This window comes from Amblyomma maculatum, chromosome 8 (assembly GCF_055883805.1).
Source record: "Amblyomma maculatum isolate TAMU_Amacu chromosome 8, ASM5588380v1, whole genome shotgun sequence".
Classification (NCBI taxonomy): domain Eukaryota; kingdom Metazoa; phylum Arthropoda; class Arachnida; order Ixodida; family Ixodidae; genus Amblyomma; species Amblyomma maculatum.
In genome coordinates, this window is record NC_139351.1 from 97,721,784 (window position 1) to 97,739,752 (window position 17,969).

The following is a 17,969-nucleotide window of genomic DNA, read 5'->3' on the forward strand; positions in this document are numbered from 1 at the left end:
TCGGCATATCCAGGACCCCCGAGAGGTCGTTTCCTGTACCACAATCGAACCCACGGTGTTAGAAGTACTTAGGTGATACGACGGCGCGCCTCAGCCATGCAACCGCCGCGGAGAACATTGGGACGAACTTCCCCAGCAAGCCGAGAGGTGGCGCCACACTGAGCCGGGCCGCCGGGCCGGAAGGGCCGGCACCGTCCGCGCCTGGAGATAGAAACGTTCGCACGTGCGGGTCGTGTCATTTGGTAGCCAGCCTTTGTGTGGTGTTTGACGGTCGTCGGCGCTCTCCTGTTCACGAGAATTGTTACACGCAGGAGCGATAATTCTAAACGACCGTTGTGTCCAATCTCGCAGTGTTTGAGTAAGTTATGGGAAAGTGATGGCATGGGGAGAAAGTGCTTTGTTCCTCGATGTAACTCCGGTTACAAGACGTGCTCTGAAAAGGTGTCCCCGTTTGCTGCAAGAACAATGACTTACACTGGCCACGCAGACTTTGGAGACGAGGTACAAGCGCCTAACCAATTGGCAGACCATGAACTAGTCTTCGCGTTTCGCTCTTTTGGGGAAAATTATTTCCAACCTATCGCAGTCTTCGCAAGCCGTGGGCCAACAAAAGGGACCATATTGGCACAACTTATAATAAAGGCTATCCTTCTACTTGAAGATGCTGGTGCACTTGTTGATGCAATTGTATGTGACGGTGCTGCAACCAATCGGTCAATGTGGAAACATTTCGGTGTAACAGGAGCTCTAGACGGCGCCAAAAATAGCTTCTTGAACCCTGCATGCGACAACCGCAATGTTTTTGTTCTTTCGGACGCACCACACCTCATCAAATGTGTACGCAATCGCCTGTTACAATACAAAATGTTTTGCATAAATGGGAGCCGAGTGCTGTGGTCGCATTATGACAAGCTGTATGTAGAGGACACAAAATTTGAAGGCCGACTCAGGGCATGTCCAAAACTCTGTCGTTTTCTCATTTGAACCCAACTTTCACAGAAAAGATAGGAGTAAAGCTGGCTACTCAGCTATTTAGTATGAGCGTCGCGAACGGCTTGCAGTTTTATTCCAAGCGAGAGATCGAGGGACTCAGAAACGTAGAAAGTACAGTTGATTTCACAATCAGAATGAATAATTTGTTTGACGCACTAAATCGCAGACATGCAAACGAAGGCCTGAGGTTGGGTGGTCAGGATCTTAAGGTGCTGGAGTCTTCTTTACAGTGGCTAAATGAGTGGCAGAAAGACGTCAAGGCTGGAAAAATTGATCCCCGTAGCTTTTTATCGGACTCAACTGCTGAAGGGCTGCAAGTGACAATTCTTTCAACAATCCAGCTTTCTACACACCACCTGGAAACATGTGACTTCAAGTATGTCTTGACCGCAAGATTTAATCAGGATGCCCTGAAAAAGTTTTTTGGCGTAATCCGTCATGCAGGTGGCCAAAATGAACACCCCTGCCTGCCAACTTTTCTGCAACTTTACAATATGCTGTCTATTTACAGTCTCATGAGACCGCCTAAGTGCGGGAATTGCTAGTTGGAGGCTAAAGAAGAACCACGTCTGCTGAGTCTGTCTGATCTGACAGCCGCATTTTTAGAAGATGCGCCCAGTAAGTCTCGATTGGAAGAGCTTAAGGCAAGACTTGATAGCTATGTGAAGAGCGAAATTGAATGCGAGGCTGTGTTTGAGAATGTCTCCGTGGAAACCAGTGTGACAGACTGCATTGTTTACTATGTGACAGGCTTTCTGACGAGGAAGCTACTGAAAACCACTAGTTGTTCAAAGTGTAGACTAGGGTTAGTAGCCACAGATGATGTGGCAAGAAAGCCTGAAGCAGCTCTCGTTTTATGCAAAACACGTGGAGGGCTTAAACATCCTCACTTTGCGCTCTTCTACTTCATGAAGCAGACAGAAGAAATATTTCAGAAGCAGGCTGACGATAAACAAGTGTATGACATAGCCATAGACTATGCGCTAGAAAACTTCACTCTATCTTTTCCATGTGCGGAACATAAAAGAGATATAATGGCACAAGTGTTGGACTATTACGTAGGATTGCGAATGCGCCAGTACTGCAAACAGCTCAAGAAAAATGAGCCGAACAAAAGCCAAAACCTTCGAAAACTGTCAAAGCTGGCATAAGCAGTAGTCCTGCTTTCTATTGAATGTAATGGGCTCCCATGAGATGATAACCTCATCAAAGTTGAACATAAGATGAGTGCTCCAAGTATTATTAGGAAACCAGCCAGCACGCAAGCAAAAGGTCATGAGATGTTCGATACGAACTATTTATTAAAAACCGAGAAAGAAAAATTTCTTAACGCGCGCTGAGCGCCTGCAGTCAACGTTTAAGTTGCTGGGCTGTCCGGCTTTTCCACTTCCAGTACAGACTCCTCACAACCCTCATTTGGATCAAAATATCTTATTGAAAAGCAAGACATGCGTATTTTCACGTCACAAACAAAGCTAAGTGTTCACTGCAAAAAAAAAAAATTAACTTCTGCCTTCTGTTAAATGTCATTCGGCCTGCTTGATCATCCTTATATTATGATGACCCTGCATGCAAATCTTAGCGAAAGATGCACATTTTTTGGTGAGGTGTGGTTAAAGATGTGTATTACATTTACAGTAGGTACAGCTTTGCAATGTGTCGTGTATATTTTTTTTTCTGCTGTTGCTGTAAATATTTTGTTAAAAATATCGTCACTACTGTATTTGTCCCTAATTAACAAGTGCTATCATTGCTGCTTATTGCCCTGCTTCACTGGCGTTTGTCAAAATAAATCATGTGTATCCCAGACTCTGCCAATTTACTTGCCTCAGTTCCTCTGCGCTACAGAATCTCATCTGCAGCTTGCCTGCAGCTTCATACAAGTACTAGCTTGATATTAAAAGTATAGATATATATATTGCCTAGCCTCATGAACCGAGTGGGTGGCATTAGGTATGGGAAAAATAAATATTAAAATGGTTAACATAGATTATATTAAATAGCGCTACGCCGCCCCACAGCACCTAACCATTGCGTCCGCAGTTCGGTACATCGCGATCAACGGCTATTTCGCGATCAAAACCGCTTTTATTTGATTAACATGCACGCTAAGGTGTTTCGCGCTAACAGTGCCATGTAACATTAATGGTATCCGCTTAAGGCGAGTAAATGCATCGTCATAGTTCACATGATCACCCATAGGGCAGGACGAGAAACAGGCTCGACAACCGGCACGGGCGGCCCTACTCACGCTAGCGCCATCTCGGGGCGGACGACGGAAGTTGGTACAAATGTTTGCCGCCTCCGGAGGCGTCGTCGTATCACCTAAACTACTTCTAACACCGTGATCCAACCTAAAAGAGCAGACCGGGTATAAATCTTCTGCAAATTAACTATGTGTTATTGTAATCAAATTTTACGCGAAAGGTAGCTACACACCGAGGAACTACCTCAGCCCGTCAATCTAACATGCGCGGGATTACAGCTTCACTTCAGCATTTTCTTCTCCGATGACTTTAGCCTTTTTTGTACTCTTATACCACATGTGTCTACATCACGCGCTCCCGTTGTGTCATACAACCCTTTGACGAATCAAGGCTAGACCTAATGTGCCCGCCAAACTATCATCTGCCGGAACCATACCCATGGTTTTAAGCTCACAATACAGAAAATTGCAGATATTCTGCCGAATGCAGCCTCTAATACGATGTTCAGTATCGTGCAGATATCGGGTCAGTATCCACTGCGGTTGCACTTAGGATAGGGCAAGAAACCTACGCAGCACTCCATAATGACGATGGCACGGTAAGTAGAATGCACTACCTGGCGCATTTCCTCCCGTGTCGGGCAAGGATGACTGGACAGCGGTGTTGGCGCTGCCCGAAAAGGATACTCCAGCATCGGCCCTGCAAGACGAGGATACTCCACCACCGGCACTGGCCGAGGATATTCCAGCACCGGCGATACTCGAGGATACTCCAGCACCGGCGTTGCCCGAGGAGGCTACTCCAGCACCATCCGGCGGGCGTTGGCCGTCGAGGCGTCGTCCGTGGGAGCGCCGCTGCTTTTGACGGCGTTCTGTCGAGGAATGCCTGGAACCCCCGGTGTCCGCATCCTGGCGTCTCGCTGCCTTGGCTTGCGTCAGCTGAGTGCCGCTTGTTGTTGGACTTGCCTGCACGGAATCCATGAAAAAGTGGTGCTGAATTTGAGAACAGCTGCAGGCCTTCTTAACAGCTCTCGTGGGGCTCTCGATCGTCTCGCTCGAGCTTGGAGCGTGCAGCGGTCACGCGGCCGGCGCAGGTAAGCAAATGTCGATGACAGTAGGGTGGTGTAACACCATTTTTTGAAAAAGAAAGCGCGTCAATTTCACGTTAGGTCTCCTAACACATCGTATCATCACATATTATATATCATATATCACATATATCATTTTTTGTGCAAGTCATTGTGGCCGCAAATCATTTCAGGATTTGTTTAATTGAAATGTCCCAAACCAGAGTGAAATGAGCTGTTTCCTGTTAATTGTGCGCTCTAACATAAGGCTAGAAATCTTTATTTTGGATAAGAATATTGTGGATGTTGTCTTGTGCGTTCAAAAATGGTAGGAGAGAGGGAGGGAGGGAAGGAGAGCTCCGTCCGCAGCGACGTCCCCAGTTGCTTTGTTCCATCACGTGTTCGTAAGTTTCATGTCAGTGGAACGACAGCTACGGCTGCATTTGATTTTGTGCCTATGACTTCCAAAATCTCTCCCTATCTCGTTGTATCGTCGAGGAATGCAGACAAGACATGGCAGGCCGTGAGCAAGGGGAACAACTAGACGCATGTCTACTCATCAATCGTTTATTTACCGCAACTGGGAGAGGGTGTGCTTCCTGTGCGTTGAACGCACCTTCTTGAGGTCACGCGCTTTATCGACGCGTGGCTCGTGCCACGTTCAATACGATATATCCTCCCTTGTTTACTAAAGAAATCATACACATCACACTGTAGAAGGACCCAAACTGTTCGGAACACGGGCTATGGCACTTGTACAAAGTCCCGGTCATAAGTCAACCTTTGTTGCGGTCTTCGTAGTCGCAATGGCCTTCTTGGAGCAGGTTAAGGTTGATTATGCTGTTCGACACACTGCATTAAAAACAGCTCACACGCAATCACGCGCATACGCGCGAACGCTGCGCAATCTCCAGAGAGCGCACACTAACCTATCGCGGTAATTCATGACCGCTTTTAGGTATCGATGTTTTCGCCCCTTGAGCTGCGTCCAAGGACGTCGTTCGATCCCAACCGCTTTGGCCACGTTTCAAGTGAAGTAAAACGCTATAACCTCTGTACTGTGGTTTGCAGTGCACGTTAACAAACTCCAGTGGTTGAAATTGCTACGGCCCTTCACAAAACGGAATGCCTCATTGCTTCAAATACTATGGGATGTTAGATTTTATATGTCACATACCATACAAAGTTTTTGCAGTAAACGACTAAATATACCAGCATGACTAAATATGCTAGGTCTCCCCGCGTATAGCTAGGAGGGTCAGTGTGTCTCCCGCTAGCTTTGTGTGCGGTTTGCTATCTGTGCATCTCTATACGCGCCCTTCTCAGGGCACGTGGTGCGCTAGTCACCACGTGCCCTGTCACCACGTCACTACGTGACCCGCACATAGACGCCTTGAAGCAAGGCCCTTACAAACGCTGTAATGCTATATTATTCAGTACTACGCAAAATTCAACCTCCAGCTATTGCATATAACTGAATTGTAGGCCGAATTGCGTTAATAAAAAGAGGCCTGCATGCACTCCTCTTGTTCGTTAAAGACGATTTCAATGCCTGCTGAGTGTCCCTACATCTGTTTCATCATAATTCCTATATGTACTGGTTCTCCCCAAAAATATTTCTCTCTCCCGCACTGTCAATCCGTCAACTCTCACGTTACGCCCGCTCTGTTTACAGTGAGAGAAAGCGTTTAGAACAAAACAAGTTTGAGTTGGGCCGCTTCTATAAAAAGCTCACGTTTTACTGCAGAAACAAAATTTGTACTCTTATCAAACCTGGAATTACGAGACAATAAACACGGAAATGTTATAAAAACCAACCCCCTTAATTGTGGTTAGGCGAGGAAAAACTGTTCCGATTATGATTACACTGACAGCGGTTTGAGATCGGAGGCGCTAACTAGAGAAAAATTTATTCTCAGTCATCACATGTTGTCAAATATCACTCAACGAAAATAAATATGACCGGTGTGTCACTGATACGAATCACTGCAAGTAGACGCCGAGAGACAAAACGTGGAAACATGACCACACATTCTCGAGAAGCTAGCAGTTGTGCAGCCAAGACGACGTGCAGCGCATGTGTTAATGTTCAGAATTACCGCCGTAGAAGCAATCTTTGTCTTCCGACTTTTGAACTGGTTTTCTGTGGCCGTCGAAAGTAGCTCGTTGTGAGGGCAAGAAATATTTTGTAGGCCAGATCATCGAAGTTCACCTTACAACACGTTGTGATTCTCGCACGAACATAAAAGAAACATTTGGCTTGATTAATGCAGTGTTTCTCTAACGCCAGCAGGCATTTGGCACTATTTGTTAAAATTCCAAACGCAAACAGAAACGAGTAAATCATTGCAAGAATTCTGAACACAAAAAGTAAAAGCTGGGAAGAAAACTTGAGTAATCCCCTTCCTTTATGCTTGCAGAAACATGAAAACATTGATTGATTGATTGATTGATTGATTGATTGATTGATTGATTGATTGATTGATTGATTGATTGATTGATTGATTGATTGATTGATTGATTGATTGATTGATTGATTGATTGATTGATTGATTGATTGATTGATTGATTGATTGATTGCTATCCCGAGGAAGTGTGTTGTAAGACTTTAAAATTGATAACGTGGCCGTGGATAAGGTAGATGAAGTCATCTTGAGGGAGATATATCCATTGCCTTCGACAACAGTGTCAAAAATAGCGTACATGTTCGAATAGAAAGCACGATAAATACATTTTTATGTAGGGAAATACTTGGTCAACATTGCAAAAGTTCTAGCATTTTTGCTTACTTGAAGGAATCCTAGCCACGGACAAGCTTGGCTTAATGGACTACTTTGTGCATGGCCATCAGAAAAACGAAAAGAGACGGTAGAGAGACACCTTCACGAAAAGGAGATGCAGGCACATGACGCTAGAATACCGGCGATTTTACGACATAGAAAAAAATAGAAAATCGTCACTGCAGACCACCAATATACTAGAGAATTAGTTACATAAAAGCAGAATGAAATTATTTGCACTACCTGTCATAACGTAGTATTCCTTTTCTATAATTTCACTCGTTCCTCCTAGTTCTTCAAGCAGTTAGCTATTGCTATAATATTTGATTATACGTCGAAATCATAAAGCTACAAACATATATATTCATGCCTCACATTGAGAGCATTGAGATCACTCGCTCTGTTTTAGATTAATATACCGTATTCCGTAGCCTTTTAATGTGCTCAGGGCACAGTTCGGCTTCTGCAAGGTCATTGGATGGCTAGACAATTAGCAATGCCATTTTCAAGTACGTCAATAAGTTCAGAAAGCTTTGGCTGCCAAAATTCAGTGGTGCTCGAATCTGGACATGGTTTCCATCAATAGCTTCAACGCACAGGGAGAGGTTCCACTTCTCGGCGACGCCATTGGCGACTTTTTGCCAGTCTGCAGTAGTTTGCATCTGTGGCAACAGTGAAAACCCATGAAAGCATTTTTTGTAGCACAAAAAATACAAATTAATCCAATGCCGCTAAGGAGAGCATCTATCCCTGTCCTTGGTTTTACTTTGTTTGAGTTGTTCATGTACCATTGTTTGAAGGGCTTAGGGAGAGGCATGTAAACAGAAAGATTCATTGACTAGCATTACATGCACACATTACAATTCTATGCTGTTTATAGGATTCAAATATTTGTATTTTTGAGGGAAGATTGCATGCGATTGCTTTCGTTGCAGCTGCCCCAGTTTGATGATCTACAGTATGGTCCATTGCTAAAGGAAACGTGAGACTGCGTTGCTGCCACGCGGTTTACAAAGCACTCCCGAGAGAGCCAGGGACATACGATAGCCCAAGGTGTATGCGCAGTAAGCACAGCCGACTGCGCTTCCCGGGCAAACACTTGGTCCCGTCCATTCTTGCCAGTGGTCAGCGGCAGTACTTTGCATAGCATTTAAACCATGCGATCTCACGTTGCTTTTAACTGTGGACCGTACTGTACGTATGCGAATATTCATGACATGCTTATCCTTTTTCTCTCTGCAAATTTGCTTTCCTTTGTCACACTGTCTACGCCGAGCAAGCTGCCTCGTTTACAAGCGCACCCATTTCTCAACATTCTTGAGAAATGGGTGCGCTTGTAAACGAGGCAGCTTGCTCGGCGTAAACAGTGATCTCTTAACAATAAATATTGTTGCTTGGCTTTATTAACGGTCATTAACGGTCTAGCATTTTCAAAATGCTAGATACTGTACTAAGCTTCGTAGTCGAACTCACCAGAGGAAGGCAATGTTAGTTTTTTGGCTATAAAGTTTGCTCTTGAGATGGACAATTTCTCATAAAATGCACAGATACGTGTTTTGTACGTTTTAGTTTTATTATTTTATTTGCTATTTTTATCGGAACGTAAGCCGACAAGCAATGCTCAGCAATTATCGCAAATGTCCATGATAATATAAATAATATAAATATAAATATAAACAATGAAAAGAATCTACGAAGCCAAATATAATTCTGAGTAAGATTGCTAGAGAAAATAAAAAAACTCTAAATCGTCAGCTTTATCCCAGTTAAGAATTAGGACTATTTTTGTAATGTGAGACTGTGCCTACAAAGCGATGAAACAGTGAAGCTTTATATATTGTTAGTGTGTCTACTTTCCCCCACAAATTCCAGGTTAAGTACACTGCTACCGCAATAGAAGTTACGCGTGTGGGTTCTTGTATGATTTCTTTCCGCGAAAAAATGCAAGCATGTAGCATTTAACGACAGTTCCCTTACTATTAAGATTGTTTTGTATATGATCTAAAAACACTTTCAATATCCATGAGCTCTTATAACCGCATATCAACGCTCAAGAGACGACGTTGGAAGAAAAAACACATAAAAAGTCGATTCGCAAATCAGACAGGTCTCAAAACGGTTGGCACATCCTAATCGGACTCATCGGGTCCCCAGGAACGCAATGAAAAGCCATGGCAAACTGAGGCACGTGCTGAAGACCGTAGGTGCACAAAGACTCGCCGGCCCATCCCGCGTCTCTGCCCTGGCACTCGGAGAAACACAACGCAATAAACAGCAGCTGCAAGCCAGTGTACTTTTCCAAGCCGAATACGCCGCTGTCCGAAAATTTACTGTCGGCATCATATGCATCCACAAGGGCTCCGTAGCTGATCACTAGCGTTGCAATATACTGTAAGACCTCTTGGTCGTCTGACGCGTTCAGTTGTATGCAGTTGTTAATGGAGTCAACATGAGAAGCATTGTTCTTAGCGTAGGCGAAAATGAACAGGTCTCCCAGTGCTTTGGCGACCACAGATCCTAGGCCAGCATAGTTTGAAGATGGAGGTAGTTGCGGATCAAAAAGCGGGAAGGACAGAGTATAAGGCATCAACTGAAGGTCTAGCAGGTCGTAGGAAATGGTGTTGTACTCCAACTCCATCATGTAATCGAGAATATGATCCAATCCTGGTGCTTTCTTGACATGCACAGAGTGTTGCCAGTTCCACACGAACGAACCATTTAAGTCTGGTATCTGGTCAGCAGTCGGACTTTCGTCCTCTGCTCTACGCTCGAAGTAACGGAAGACAGTTTCCAGAGAGCTCCAATTGCTGACCACTTTGATGTTCTCGTCATAGTATGGCCAACTGGAAAGGCGTCTGAAAAATGAGGTTCTCACGGATTGAGTCATATTTTTTGCAACATAAAGTGCGTCCCCTTGCTGTAGATTAGCGTTGTATCTGTCGAACAGGGAGAGCCCGGAAAAGACCGTTGCTCCAGCAAGGCAGAAAACTTTGTGATAGGCTTGCGTCGTGGCGTAGTCGCGGTTGTAAAAGTTGAAGATCAGGTCTTTATTCGCGAATAGGGCAGCCACCTGAACAATCCACCAAGAGACCAACGTGTGGAATGTGTCAGAGCCTTTTTCTCGCCACAGACTCAGTAATTCCTCTAGATACTCTGGTGTTGTGGTCGTGAGTGAGAAACTGCTGTTCATCCTGATGCCAAGCTTTACAAGCGTCGCAGTCCACTTAGGTTCAGTCATGCCAAGCTCAGGCGTATTTAGAAAAAAGTTTGCGCTATGCTCGCTTCCTGTAGCGTCACCAAAATCAGGAAGGTTATTCAGTGCTGGTTCCAACGATACTTGAATGTCCTGGTAAGTTACGGTGCTCTCGCCATTACGGCGAAAGCTTTCTTTCAGGAACTCAAAGTATGGTTCACCTGAGCTTGGGAGAAAGTTTGGATGCCACCAGTTCGCAAATTTAAGAAAATGACCTGGAACTATCCTGATCTCGCCACCTTCGGTCGCCACGTGGAAGTCGAGGAGCACATCCCAGGCCAACTTCAAGGAGCTGTACAGGAGCGTGTACAGTACGTCGGCTCCTTTGGAGGGACTCGGCCACACGATTCCTGCTCGGGCCAGAGCTTCCTTGACAGCTGGAAGCTCGTCTCTCCGCCCTTCCAGCACATCCACGCAGCTTCGGTACACGATGGCGGACTGCTGCTCCTGGGTTTGTCGTTCAGAAGCAGGCACATCTATGTTTTGCAGTGCCGCGATTACCTTATTCAATACAAAGATGAACTCGTCTTCCCAAACGTCATGCTGGTTATTCTGTCGCCAGCCGTCGCAGACGAAGTGCGTGAAGCTCTGGCACGGGTTCACTGATTCGTTGATGGAAGCGAGGAGCCTGTTGGAATAGGCGCGGCAGGCTTGTGTGCTGCACACGCTCCGCAGGGATAGTGGGGAACGCCACATAAACAAGGTGACCGCCAGAGCCATGGCCGCCACAACCACAGTGGCGCCAAGTAGGCCTAACATCAGTCTAAGCCGTGAGATCTTGAGACCCTGGAAAGTGAACACATCCCATTAAAAAAAACACCTGAACACTTTACAATGCGTAATAACTTTCAGTTTGTATTATTGAAGGGCATCGACATCTTTATGTGCAAACAGGTGATATTACCATTGAACACTGGGAGACGATAACATAGTACTAGGATATACGTGTTTAGGCTGGCTGCTGCAGTCACACACACAGTCTGCTGCAGTCACATGCAGTTATAGGCATGTGTTGCACACGCTATGAATGGCTTGACACCCCGTATGCACAGCTCGTACATAAGATATGTTTTTGTATAAACTTGAGTGGACGTCTTGGACATAGCTGCTGATGTATACATCTCTGTTCGTTTCCGGCAGATAGAGAAACACTAAAACTGGATTTGAGGGTTTCGCAATCATCGTAAACGCTATTTACTAGAATAGAAAAAAAGAATATTAAACAATATATACTATTCTAGATTTCTTTTCTAGCAAATAGCAACTTAGTCCTGTTCAAGGCAAATAGTTATGATCGCGTAATCACTTGGATAGCAATAAATTCGGACAGAATTAGCTGTTTCGCTCAATTTTTAAGTGAGTGATTGGCAACTCAGGCTACTCCGAGGTCTCAAGCAATAAGACAATCATGCAAAGAAAAGAATATTCTTGCACCGAAAGCGTAACAATCCTCTTGCACTCCCAGGGCTGGCTTGGCTCTAACAAACTGCAAGTTTTGCTCTCAAGATGAGATCAGTAGGCACTATTAACAGTGCGATGCTGGCTGGGTGGTTTGTGGGGTTTAACGTCCAAAGCGGCTCAGGCTATAAGAGACACCGTAGCGGGGGACTGTGGAAAGTTTGACCACTTGGGGTTCTTTAAAATGCATTAACATCGCACAGCACAGGTCGAGCGCCCTAACTACTTACTGCGCCACCCCGGCGGGGTACAGTGCGACGTATAATATGTTTATGGATGTTTATACACATGCCTTAAGTTCTGAGCACTTGCGGACCTTTCCTACGTGAATTATATCTTCACATTCTCGTGACTAAGAAATTAACGTTACAATTACTAGCTCTTAGTGATCTCTGCGCGCGTTATACGCACATGTTATCGTAAGTTAGGAAGAAATTAAATCTCAAATATGTTCTTTTTTACCCCTAGGTGAGGAAATGATTCAGTAATAATACAGAAGCAAGAGCAAGAAAATTAAAAAGCAGCTCTGACATCAAAGGCACGATTGAGGAATGTTGAATTTAGTTTCCCTAACCCCTGTGCAACCACATGGGGTGACATGTGATCTGAAAGAATTTTCCGGCTAAAGGCACTCGTCATCATTACAACGGCACAATATAATTTAACTCGAAGAAAAATCATATTCCTCTTCAGGTTGCCTTTATATGATGAAATAGGACAAAAAATTGCAGAGTAAAACAAGACGAAGCCATGTGGCAGACCATTCTCGACATAAACAGGTGCTGAAAGCAACATTGCTTCTTACTTTTTAGCTGTTTATCCAGCCTCTGCCGTTATATTGTTTTTACTTGGAACATTCTTATCACCAGCTGAATAAATAAATACAGGCACCTTGGCTACTAACGTTTGGAACATGCCGAAATCGCCTTTATATCTAAACCTGCCGAACAAGTCTCATAAGAAAATATTACTTCTATATCCCTCAGCAGCTGTTTAGGAACAATATTCGAGCACGTCTCGTTACCAACGCTACAACCACATATAGAAACGTTTTGCTCTAGATCAATTCGGCTTCCAAGAAAATCTATCAAAACATTATATAGTAATGCACCTCAATGCATCCGTAGCGAGCAAGCGGACAAAGAAATATATTTCTCGGCCATCTAAAATAAAGTCAGCCGCAGCCATATCCTCTACACCTTAGTCAAAGTTAACTCAAGCACACGTACCTCGAATCGTCTACAATCATTCCTCCAAGAACGCATGGCGAATATGACGCTGGGAAGCCTATTCTCACCCACCATACACCTGCCCAACCTCTATCCCTGCACAAGGGTAATTTCCAAAACATATTCTGTTCAACCTCTTCAACAATTCCCTTGTTAAACAACTTTCAGATATTCAAAACTTGCACCTCATTTTGCTAGCAGAAAAAGAAAGCATTTTTAAGCATTTTGATAATGGCAAAAAGGTGCTAGACATTTTTATTGAACATCTGCAACATTGTTTTGTATTATTCACTCCTTTCTAACTCAACAACGCGAATGCTATAGATTTCCTGGTAATGCCTCGTCTCTTATGTTCTTATCTATATTATAGAAGACAAACAGCTGTAAATGGCCATCGCTCTAATCCCCTACCCATCGCCTCAGGCGTCCTGCAGGGAAGCATACTAAGGGGTTTTTTCTTATCATGAACGTTTACTTCGAAACAATATCGTTAATATCAATCCCGCTACTAAATTTATCATAGACGCAACAATCTTGTTGAGTGGTAAGAGTTTTCACAACCACGTCGCTGTAGCTAATTTAGCTTTACCAAAACTAGACAAATTAACGCGCTGAAATAACCTACCAGATAAGGAGGATAAAATAAAAGTAGGAATATTTTGAACTACAGATCAATCAGCAATTCTATCTGATTAAAAGGTATACTCATGTAAAGTATTTCAACGAATAAGACACAAATCTTCACCTTCCAAGAATTTCTGTCACGTGAAGTCCACATGGATAACCTGACAACTAAGCTTACACAAGTAATTAGAATATTATACAGAAAAGTATTTCAACGAATAAGACACAAATCTTCACCTTCCAAGAATTTCTGTCACGTGAAGTCCACATGGATAACCTGACAACTAAGCTTACACAAGTAATTAGAATAATATACAGAAGTAGTAACATACTTCCATCTGAAATTATGATTGAAACAAACTACTGGAATTAATGTAGAATAACACAACACATGGTAACTTAGAGACTTCACAAGCTGCATAACAGTTTTCTCCGCGTAGCAGATGAATCACACTTTCATTGGCGCATACTGTTCCTTTTATCACAATGCAATTCCAGTTGCTAGACTTTCTAGCTATATCATTTGCAAAAGAATTGAATATTAAAAAATAATTACCAATTATATGTTTAACTAAGTTACAACCACAACCCACGTAGTACTGATCCTTGAAAAGTACAAACTGTCAGAAGAACGTATGATTTACAGATACTACAGAACAACTTGCGGTGGTCATTAAACAGTTTACATTAAGAACATTTACAGCTTGAAGACAACTGTTCATAAAACTTCCGCAACATTAAAATAATGTTCTAGGTGGTTTTTTTTTTACCCTTAAAGTTTACGCAACCTGTTATTTTCAACAACGTGACTTATTAATGAGGATTCTCCGTCTTTCCTTGCTTCAGATAACAAAATATTCTGATTACTCACATCACAAATAATACATGCATTTCTATCTTTTGTTTTGTTTCTTTAATGACTGAAATTGTATTTTCAGGTGTTTCTTTTTGCCAGCAACCAGTGAGTATTTCTTCTACCATGACGCATTTTTTCTTTTTACCCTAATGCACCAAATGTTTTGTACGCTAGGTTTACATTCAGAGAGTGCATTTCCAATTTTGAACTTGTATTGTACTTGCTTTTTTTATATATATACAATGCCGCTGTGGCGCTGCTCACTATATAGGGGCCTGCGGCTCGTCAAGTTCTCTTTTTTGAAAGCTTTTTCCGCAGGCATTCAGTGTTGTGTATTCTTTACGTAGCATAAATAATTGCTATAATATTATTATATGCTGATGACAACAAACTCTGCTCCGCAACAAGACATGTAGAGGATACCTTCATGTAGAGGATACCTTACAAACAAGACCCAAGACTATACAAACCAGTTAGCAATCAACAGGCCTCAGTTGCGGCTCACACCCCTTACATACAAATATGTACTGACAACACACTTTTACCATCAGATATCTCCGTCTATTTCAGCTGCATTTATAGCAAGTCAAAAAAAGTGTACACAGCATAGATGCCTTACGGAGTGAAATCGGCCAAACAACTCCCATCATTAAATGCATCTCAATAATTAATAACAGCATCAAGGAACAGCATTCCTTGAGCATCAGAGATGAACTAACCTCTAATTCACTGACATAACATCGACCATATCACAAGGTCTCTAAAACACAACTAGCCATAACAGAGTGCGCGGTACTTCACTCATGCAGCTCTATGCCCATCCGGACACGCATATACCGTCAAACTCTCTCATCTCTCTTTGCAGAACAACGTCGAGGAACCGAAGGCCACCTGTCCAATCGCCAAGCGTAGTCATAAGGCTACCGAACATAACTCATTAAGACCGCTGGCCAAACTGCTGCCGATTACACACGCTCCCAAGCTCATTTTACCCACACCTCATTCCTCCCCTATAAAACAAATTACAGCTTCTGTCATTTGTCCTAACCTTAAACCCGGACTACCACGAATGCCGCATGATGTCACGCGCGTATTTTTTTAGAAAAAGCTATAGATAAAAAAGGACATACTTGATACCAGTGCAACGCCGCACCTCCATATATTAGAAACTCACAAAGCCGCCTTTTTAAGCATTGGCGCTGCCCAATCAGAAGCAACATTCCGGACAACTGACATCGTAGAAGCTGAGCGGCTAGCCCTGCCTATATCCACAGTATGTGTCGGCTAACTGCACACAGATCACATGACCATATGAGTAGACTCTACCGATTTGCAGTCTTTTTCGTAAATTCACCGTTCTTATGTTTTCAGCTCGCATACTGCCCACGCTACCAAAACTAAACCAACCAGTCACCATTATTTGTGTCACTGAGCTTGAGGGAATGTTAAGAATGAGCGCTTTTGTGACTTTGTGATCCAATCGAGTGTCTGGCGGCAGGTTTGTGTACTCCCTAACTCGAAACCATATTCCCACATCCAAACACAGTTCTTCAACTATCGCACAATTACAGCGCACCAGAAACACAATGTATAACCTCCTTACTTAAAAGCAGCCCTCTTATAAAGTACACGCTCACAACTTCAAAATTTCTTATTTCCATCAACATAATTTGCCCATTTATTTCACCCCGCCTTGATCCCTTTATATTTACTGACTTCGGAGCCCGGCCTTACACGATCTATTGCTTCCTCCTGGAGTACCCATACCGAATCAGAGTTTCACGTGTTCGGCCACCATCCCCAAGCGCCTTTTAGATCGCCCTTATGCATAGAGGAGCCGGCAAAAACATAATCTGATCGACCATGCATGGCTAGAAAGGAAGGCAAAAAGGGCAAGCTTTGTACTGTGAAGCGAACTTCGAAAGGTTCTTTCATTGTTTCAAATGAACCCCTCTCTTCTATTTCCCTCTTTTCTCTCTCTCTCTTGAATATCCTGTTTTCAGCTTCCAGGAACCAACCAAGTGCTAGAACAAATACACCAGCTCCAGAGCATTGATGTGGCCTTACAGTGATATAGTTCCCACTCGTTCCTTCAATGACCAAATCCATCGTGCTCAAGTTTCTTCTCTTGGAAGTACAACACCGTGCATACGCGCAAAGCTTAATTACCTGCAGTTAAAGCGCTCGCTCAAGCTTAATGCGGAGTATACGGTCAAAAGCAGCAATTTTCTATCACGCTAGGCACCCGATGTAGGTTCTACGGCACGCACCGGAGGCGATTTTGTGCTCTCCTGGCCAGAATAGGGATTGCTGCCCAATCTGGACGGCCGTCCCAGAACAGGCCGCACAAAATCTCTCGGGTTGCTAGAAACCGAAGGCGGGAGCGGTGAGCTGATAGCTCCCGAGAGGAGGCCGTCGGACATTGGCGATAGCGGCGATGGCGGGCTGCAGCCAACAACGGCCGCCTTGTCTCCAGGGTCCTTGGCAAGGCTCTGCCCCCGCCCCGCAGGCAACGCTGCATCTGAGGGACTGGCTACATTTGCATACTGCGGGAAGATGCCTCCAGTAGGGTTCGCATTGAGAGTGCCAGCTGTTCGGATGATGCGGCCTCCAGTACCTCCTGAAGAGCGAAAAATATTACCATTGGGAACTGAAAACACCGTGTCCCCTTTCCTTATCTTGAAGCGCAAGAACCTACAGACACGGGTGCAGTTCGTACAGGTAGAAAGAATTAGGGCTGCGGGGATGTTAAGCATACAGGATATGCTGCATTCGTGCCTATGATACATGAGCGTCTCTAACAGGTCTCAGAGAAAAAGGACGTAGATTCATTATCAGTTACCGAAAGATAAATATCTTGAAGTGCTTACACTGCTTATTAGTGACATAAAATGTGGCGAGAATGGAGCATATTGAAAAGCATCACAAAAACATCAAAGAATGGCGCCATGAGACAGCTGTAAAAGGCTCGCATACGCATCTGCTGATATACGATCACACACTCCTGCGCGAAATGCTGAAGGAGAAGCTGAGGCGGGAAATGGGCGCCACCATAGTTTCAACCGTGCGGTGACTGATAATTGCTGCTATAACAACAGTATCTTACTTTGGAAGCGCCGCCGCCTTCAGTATCTGTGATTAAAATTAAAAAGCGAAGATAATGGTTCCTTGCAATACCCGGCACATCGGTGGTAAACTCGCACGCGAGCTGGCTCCATGAAAGGCTGCTATAGCGGTTTGGTGTACTGAAGGGAGGGGGGGGGGGGGGGGGGGGGGGGACAGCTGCTGAGAGACGATTTCCTTTCGGGTGTCAGTCGGCGCGCCAGCTAAACGTACTCGCTGATAATGGGATGATACCATTGGTACTCGCATTCCAACATCTAGTTGCAAAAAAATCTGTCATGTTCTTGCGTTCTGAGCGACGCACTTAGTTTCCATTTCTGAAACTAACTAACATCTCTAAGAATCCCGGTATACTGTTGTCGCGAGAGTGCCTCTACCGC

General features: G+C 44.1%; 1 protein-coding gene across 1 annotated transcript; it reads right to left on the reverse strand.

Annotated features, from left to right (window-relative positions):
* Window positions 1–8,725: 8,725 nt before the first annotated feature.
* On the reverse strand, window positions 8,726–17,446 carry LOC146181900 (endothelin-converting enzyme 1-like). The gene is made up of 3 exons (XM_084575865.1): window positions 17,443–17,446; window positions 16,737–17,086; window positions 8,726–11,085 (listed from the first exon to the last, which is right to left on the reverse strand). The coding sequence occupies exons 1-3, from the start codon at window positions 17,444–17,446 to the stop codon at window positions 9,157–9,159; spliced, it is 2,283 nt and encodes a 760-aa protein (XP_084431991.1). The 3' UTR covers window positions 8,726–9,156.
* Window positions 17,447–17,969: the final 523 nt, after the last annotated feature.

What these genes read in the sequence shown, in the direction of transcription:
- LOC146181900 (XM_084575865.1), bottom strand. An exon ending in AGAGCACAAAATCGCCTCCG is followed by an intron (nt 11,086 to 16,736) that starts GTGCGTGCCGTA and finishes TTCACTTTCCAG; the next exon opens with GGTCTCAAGATCTCACGGCT.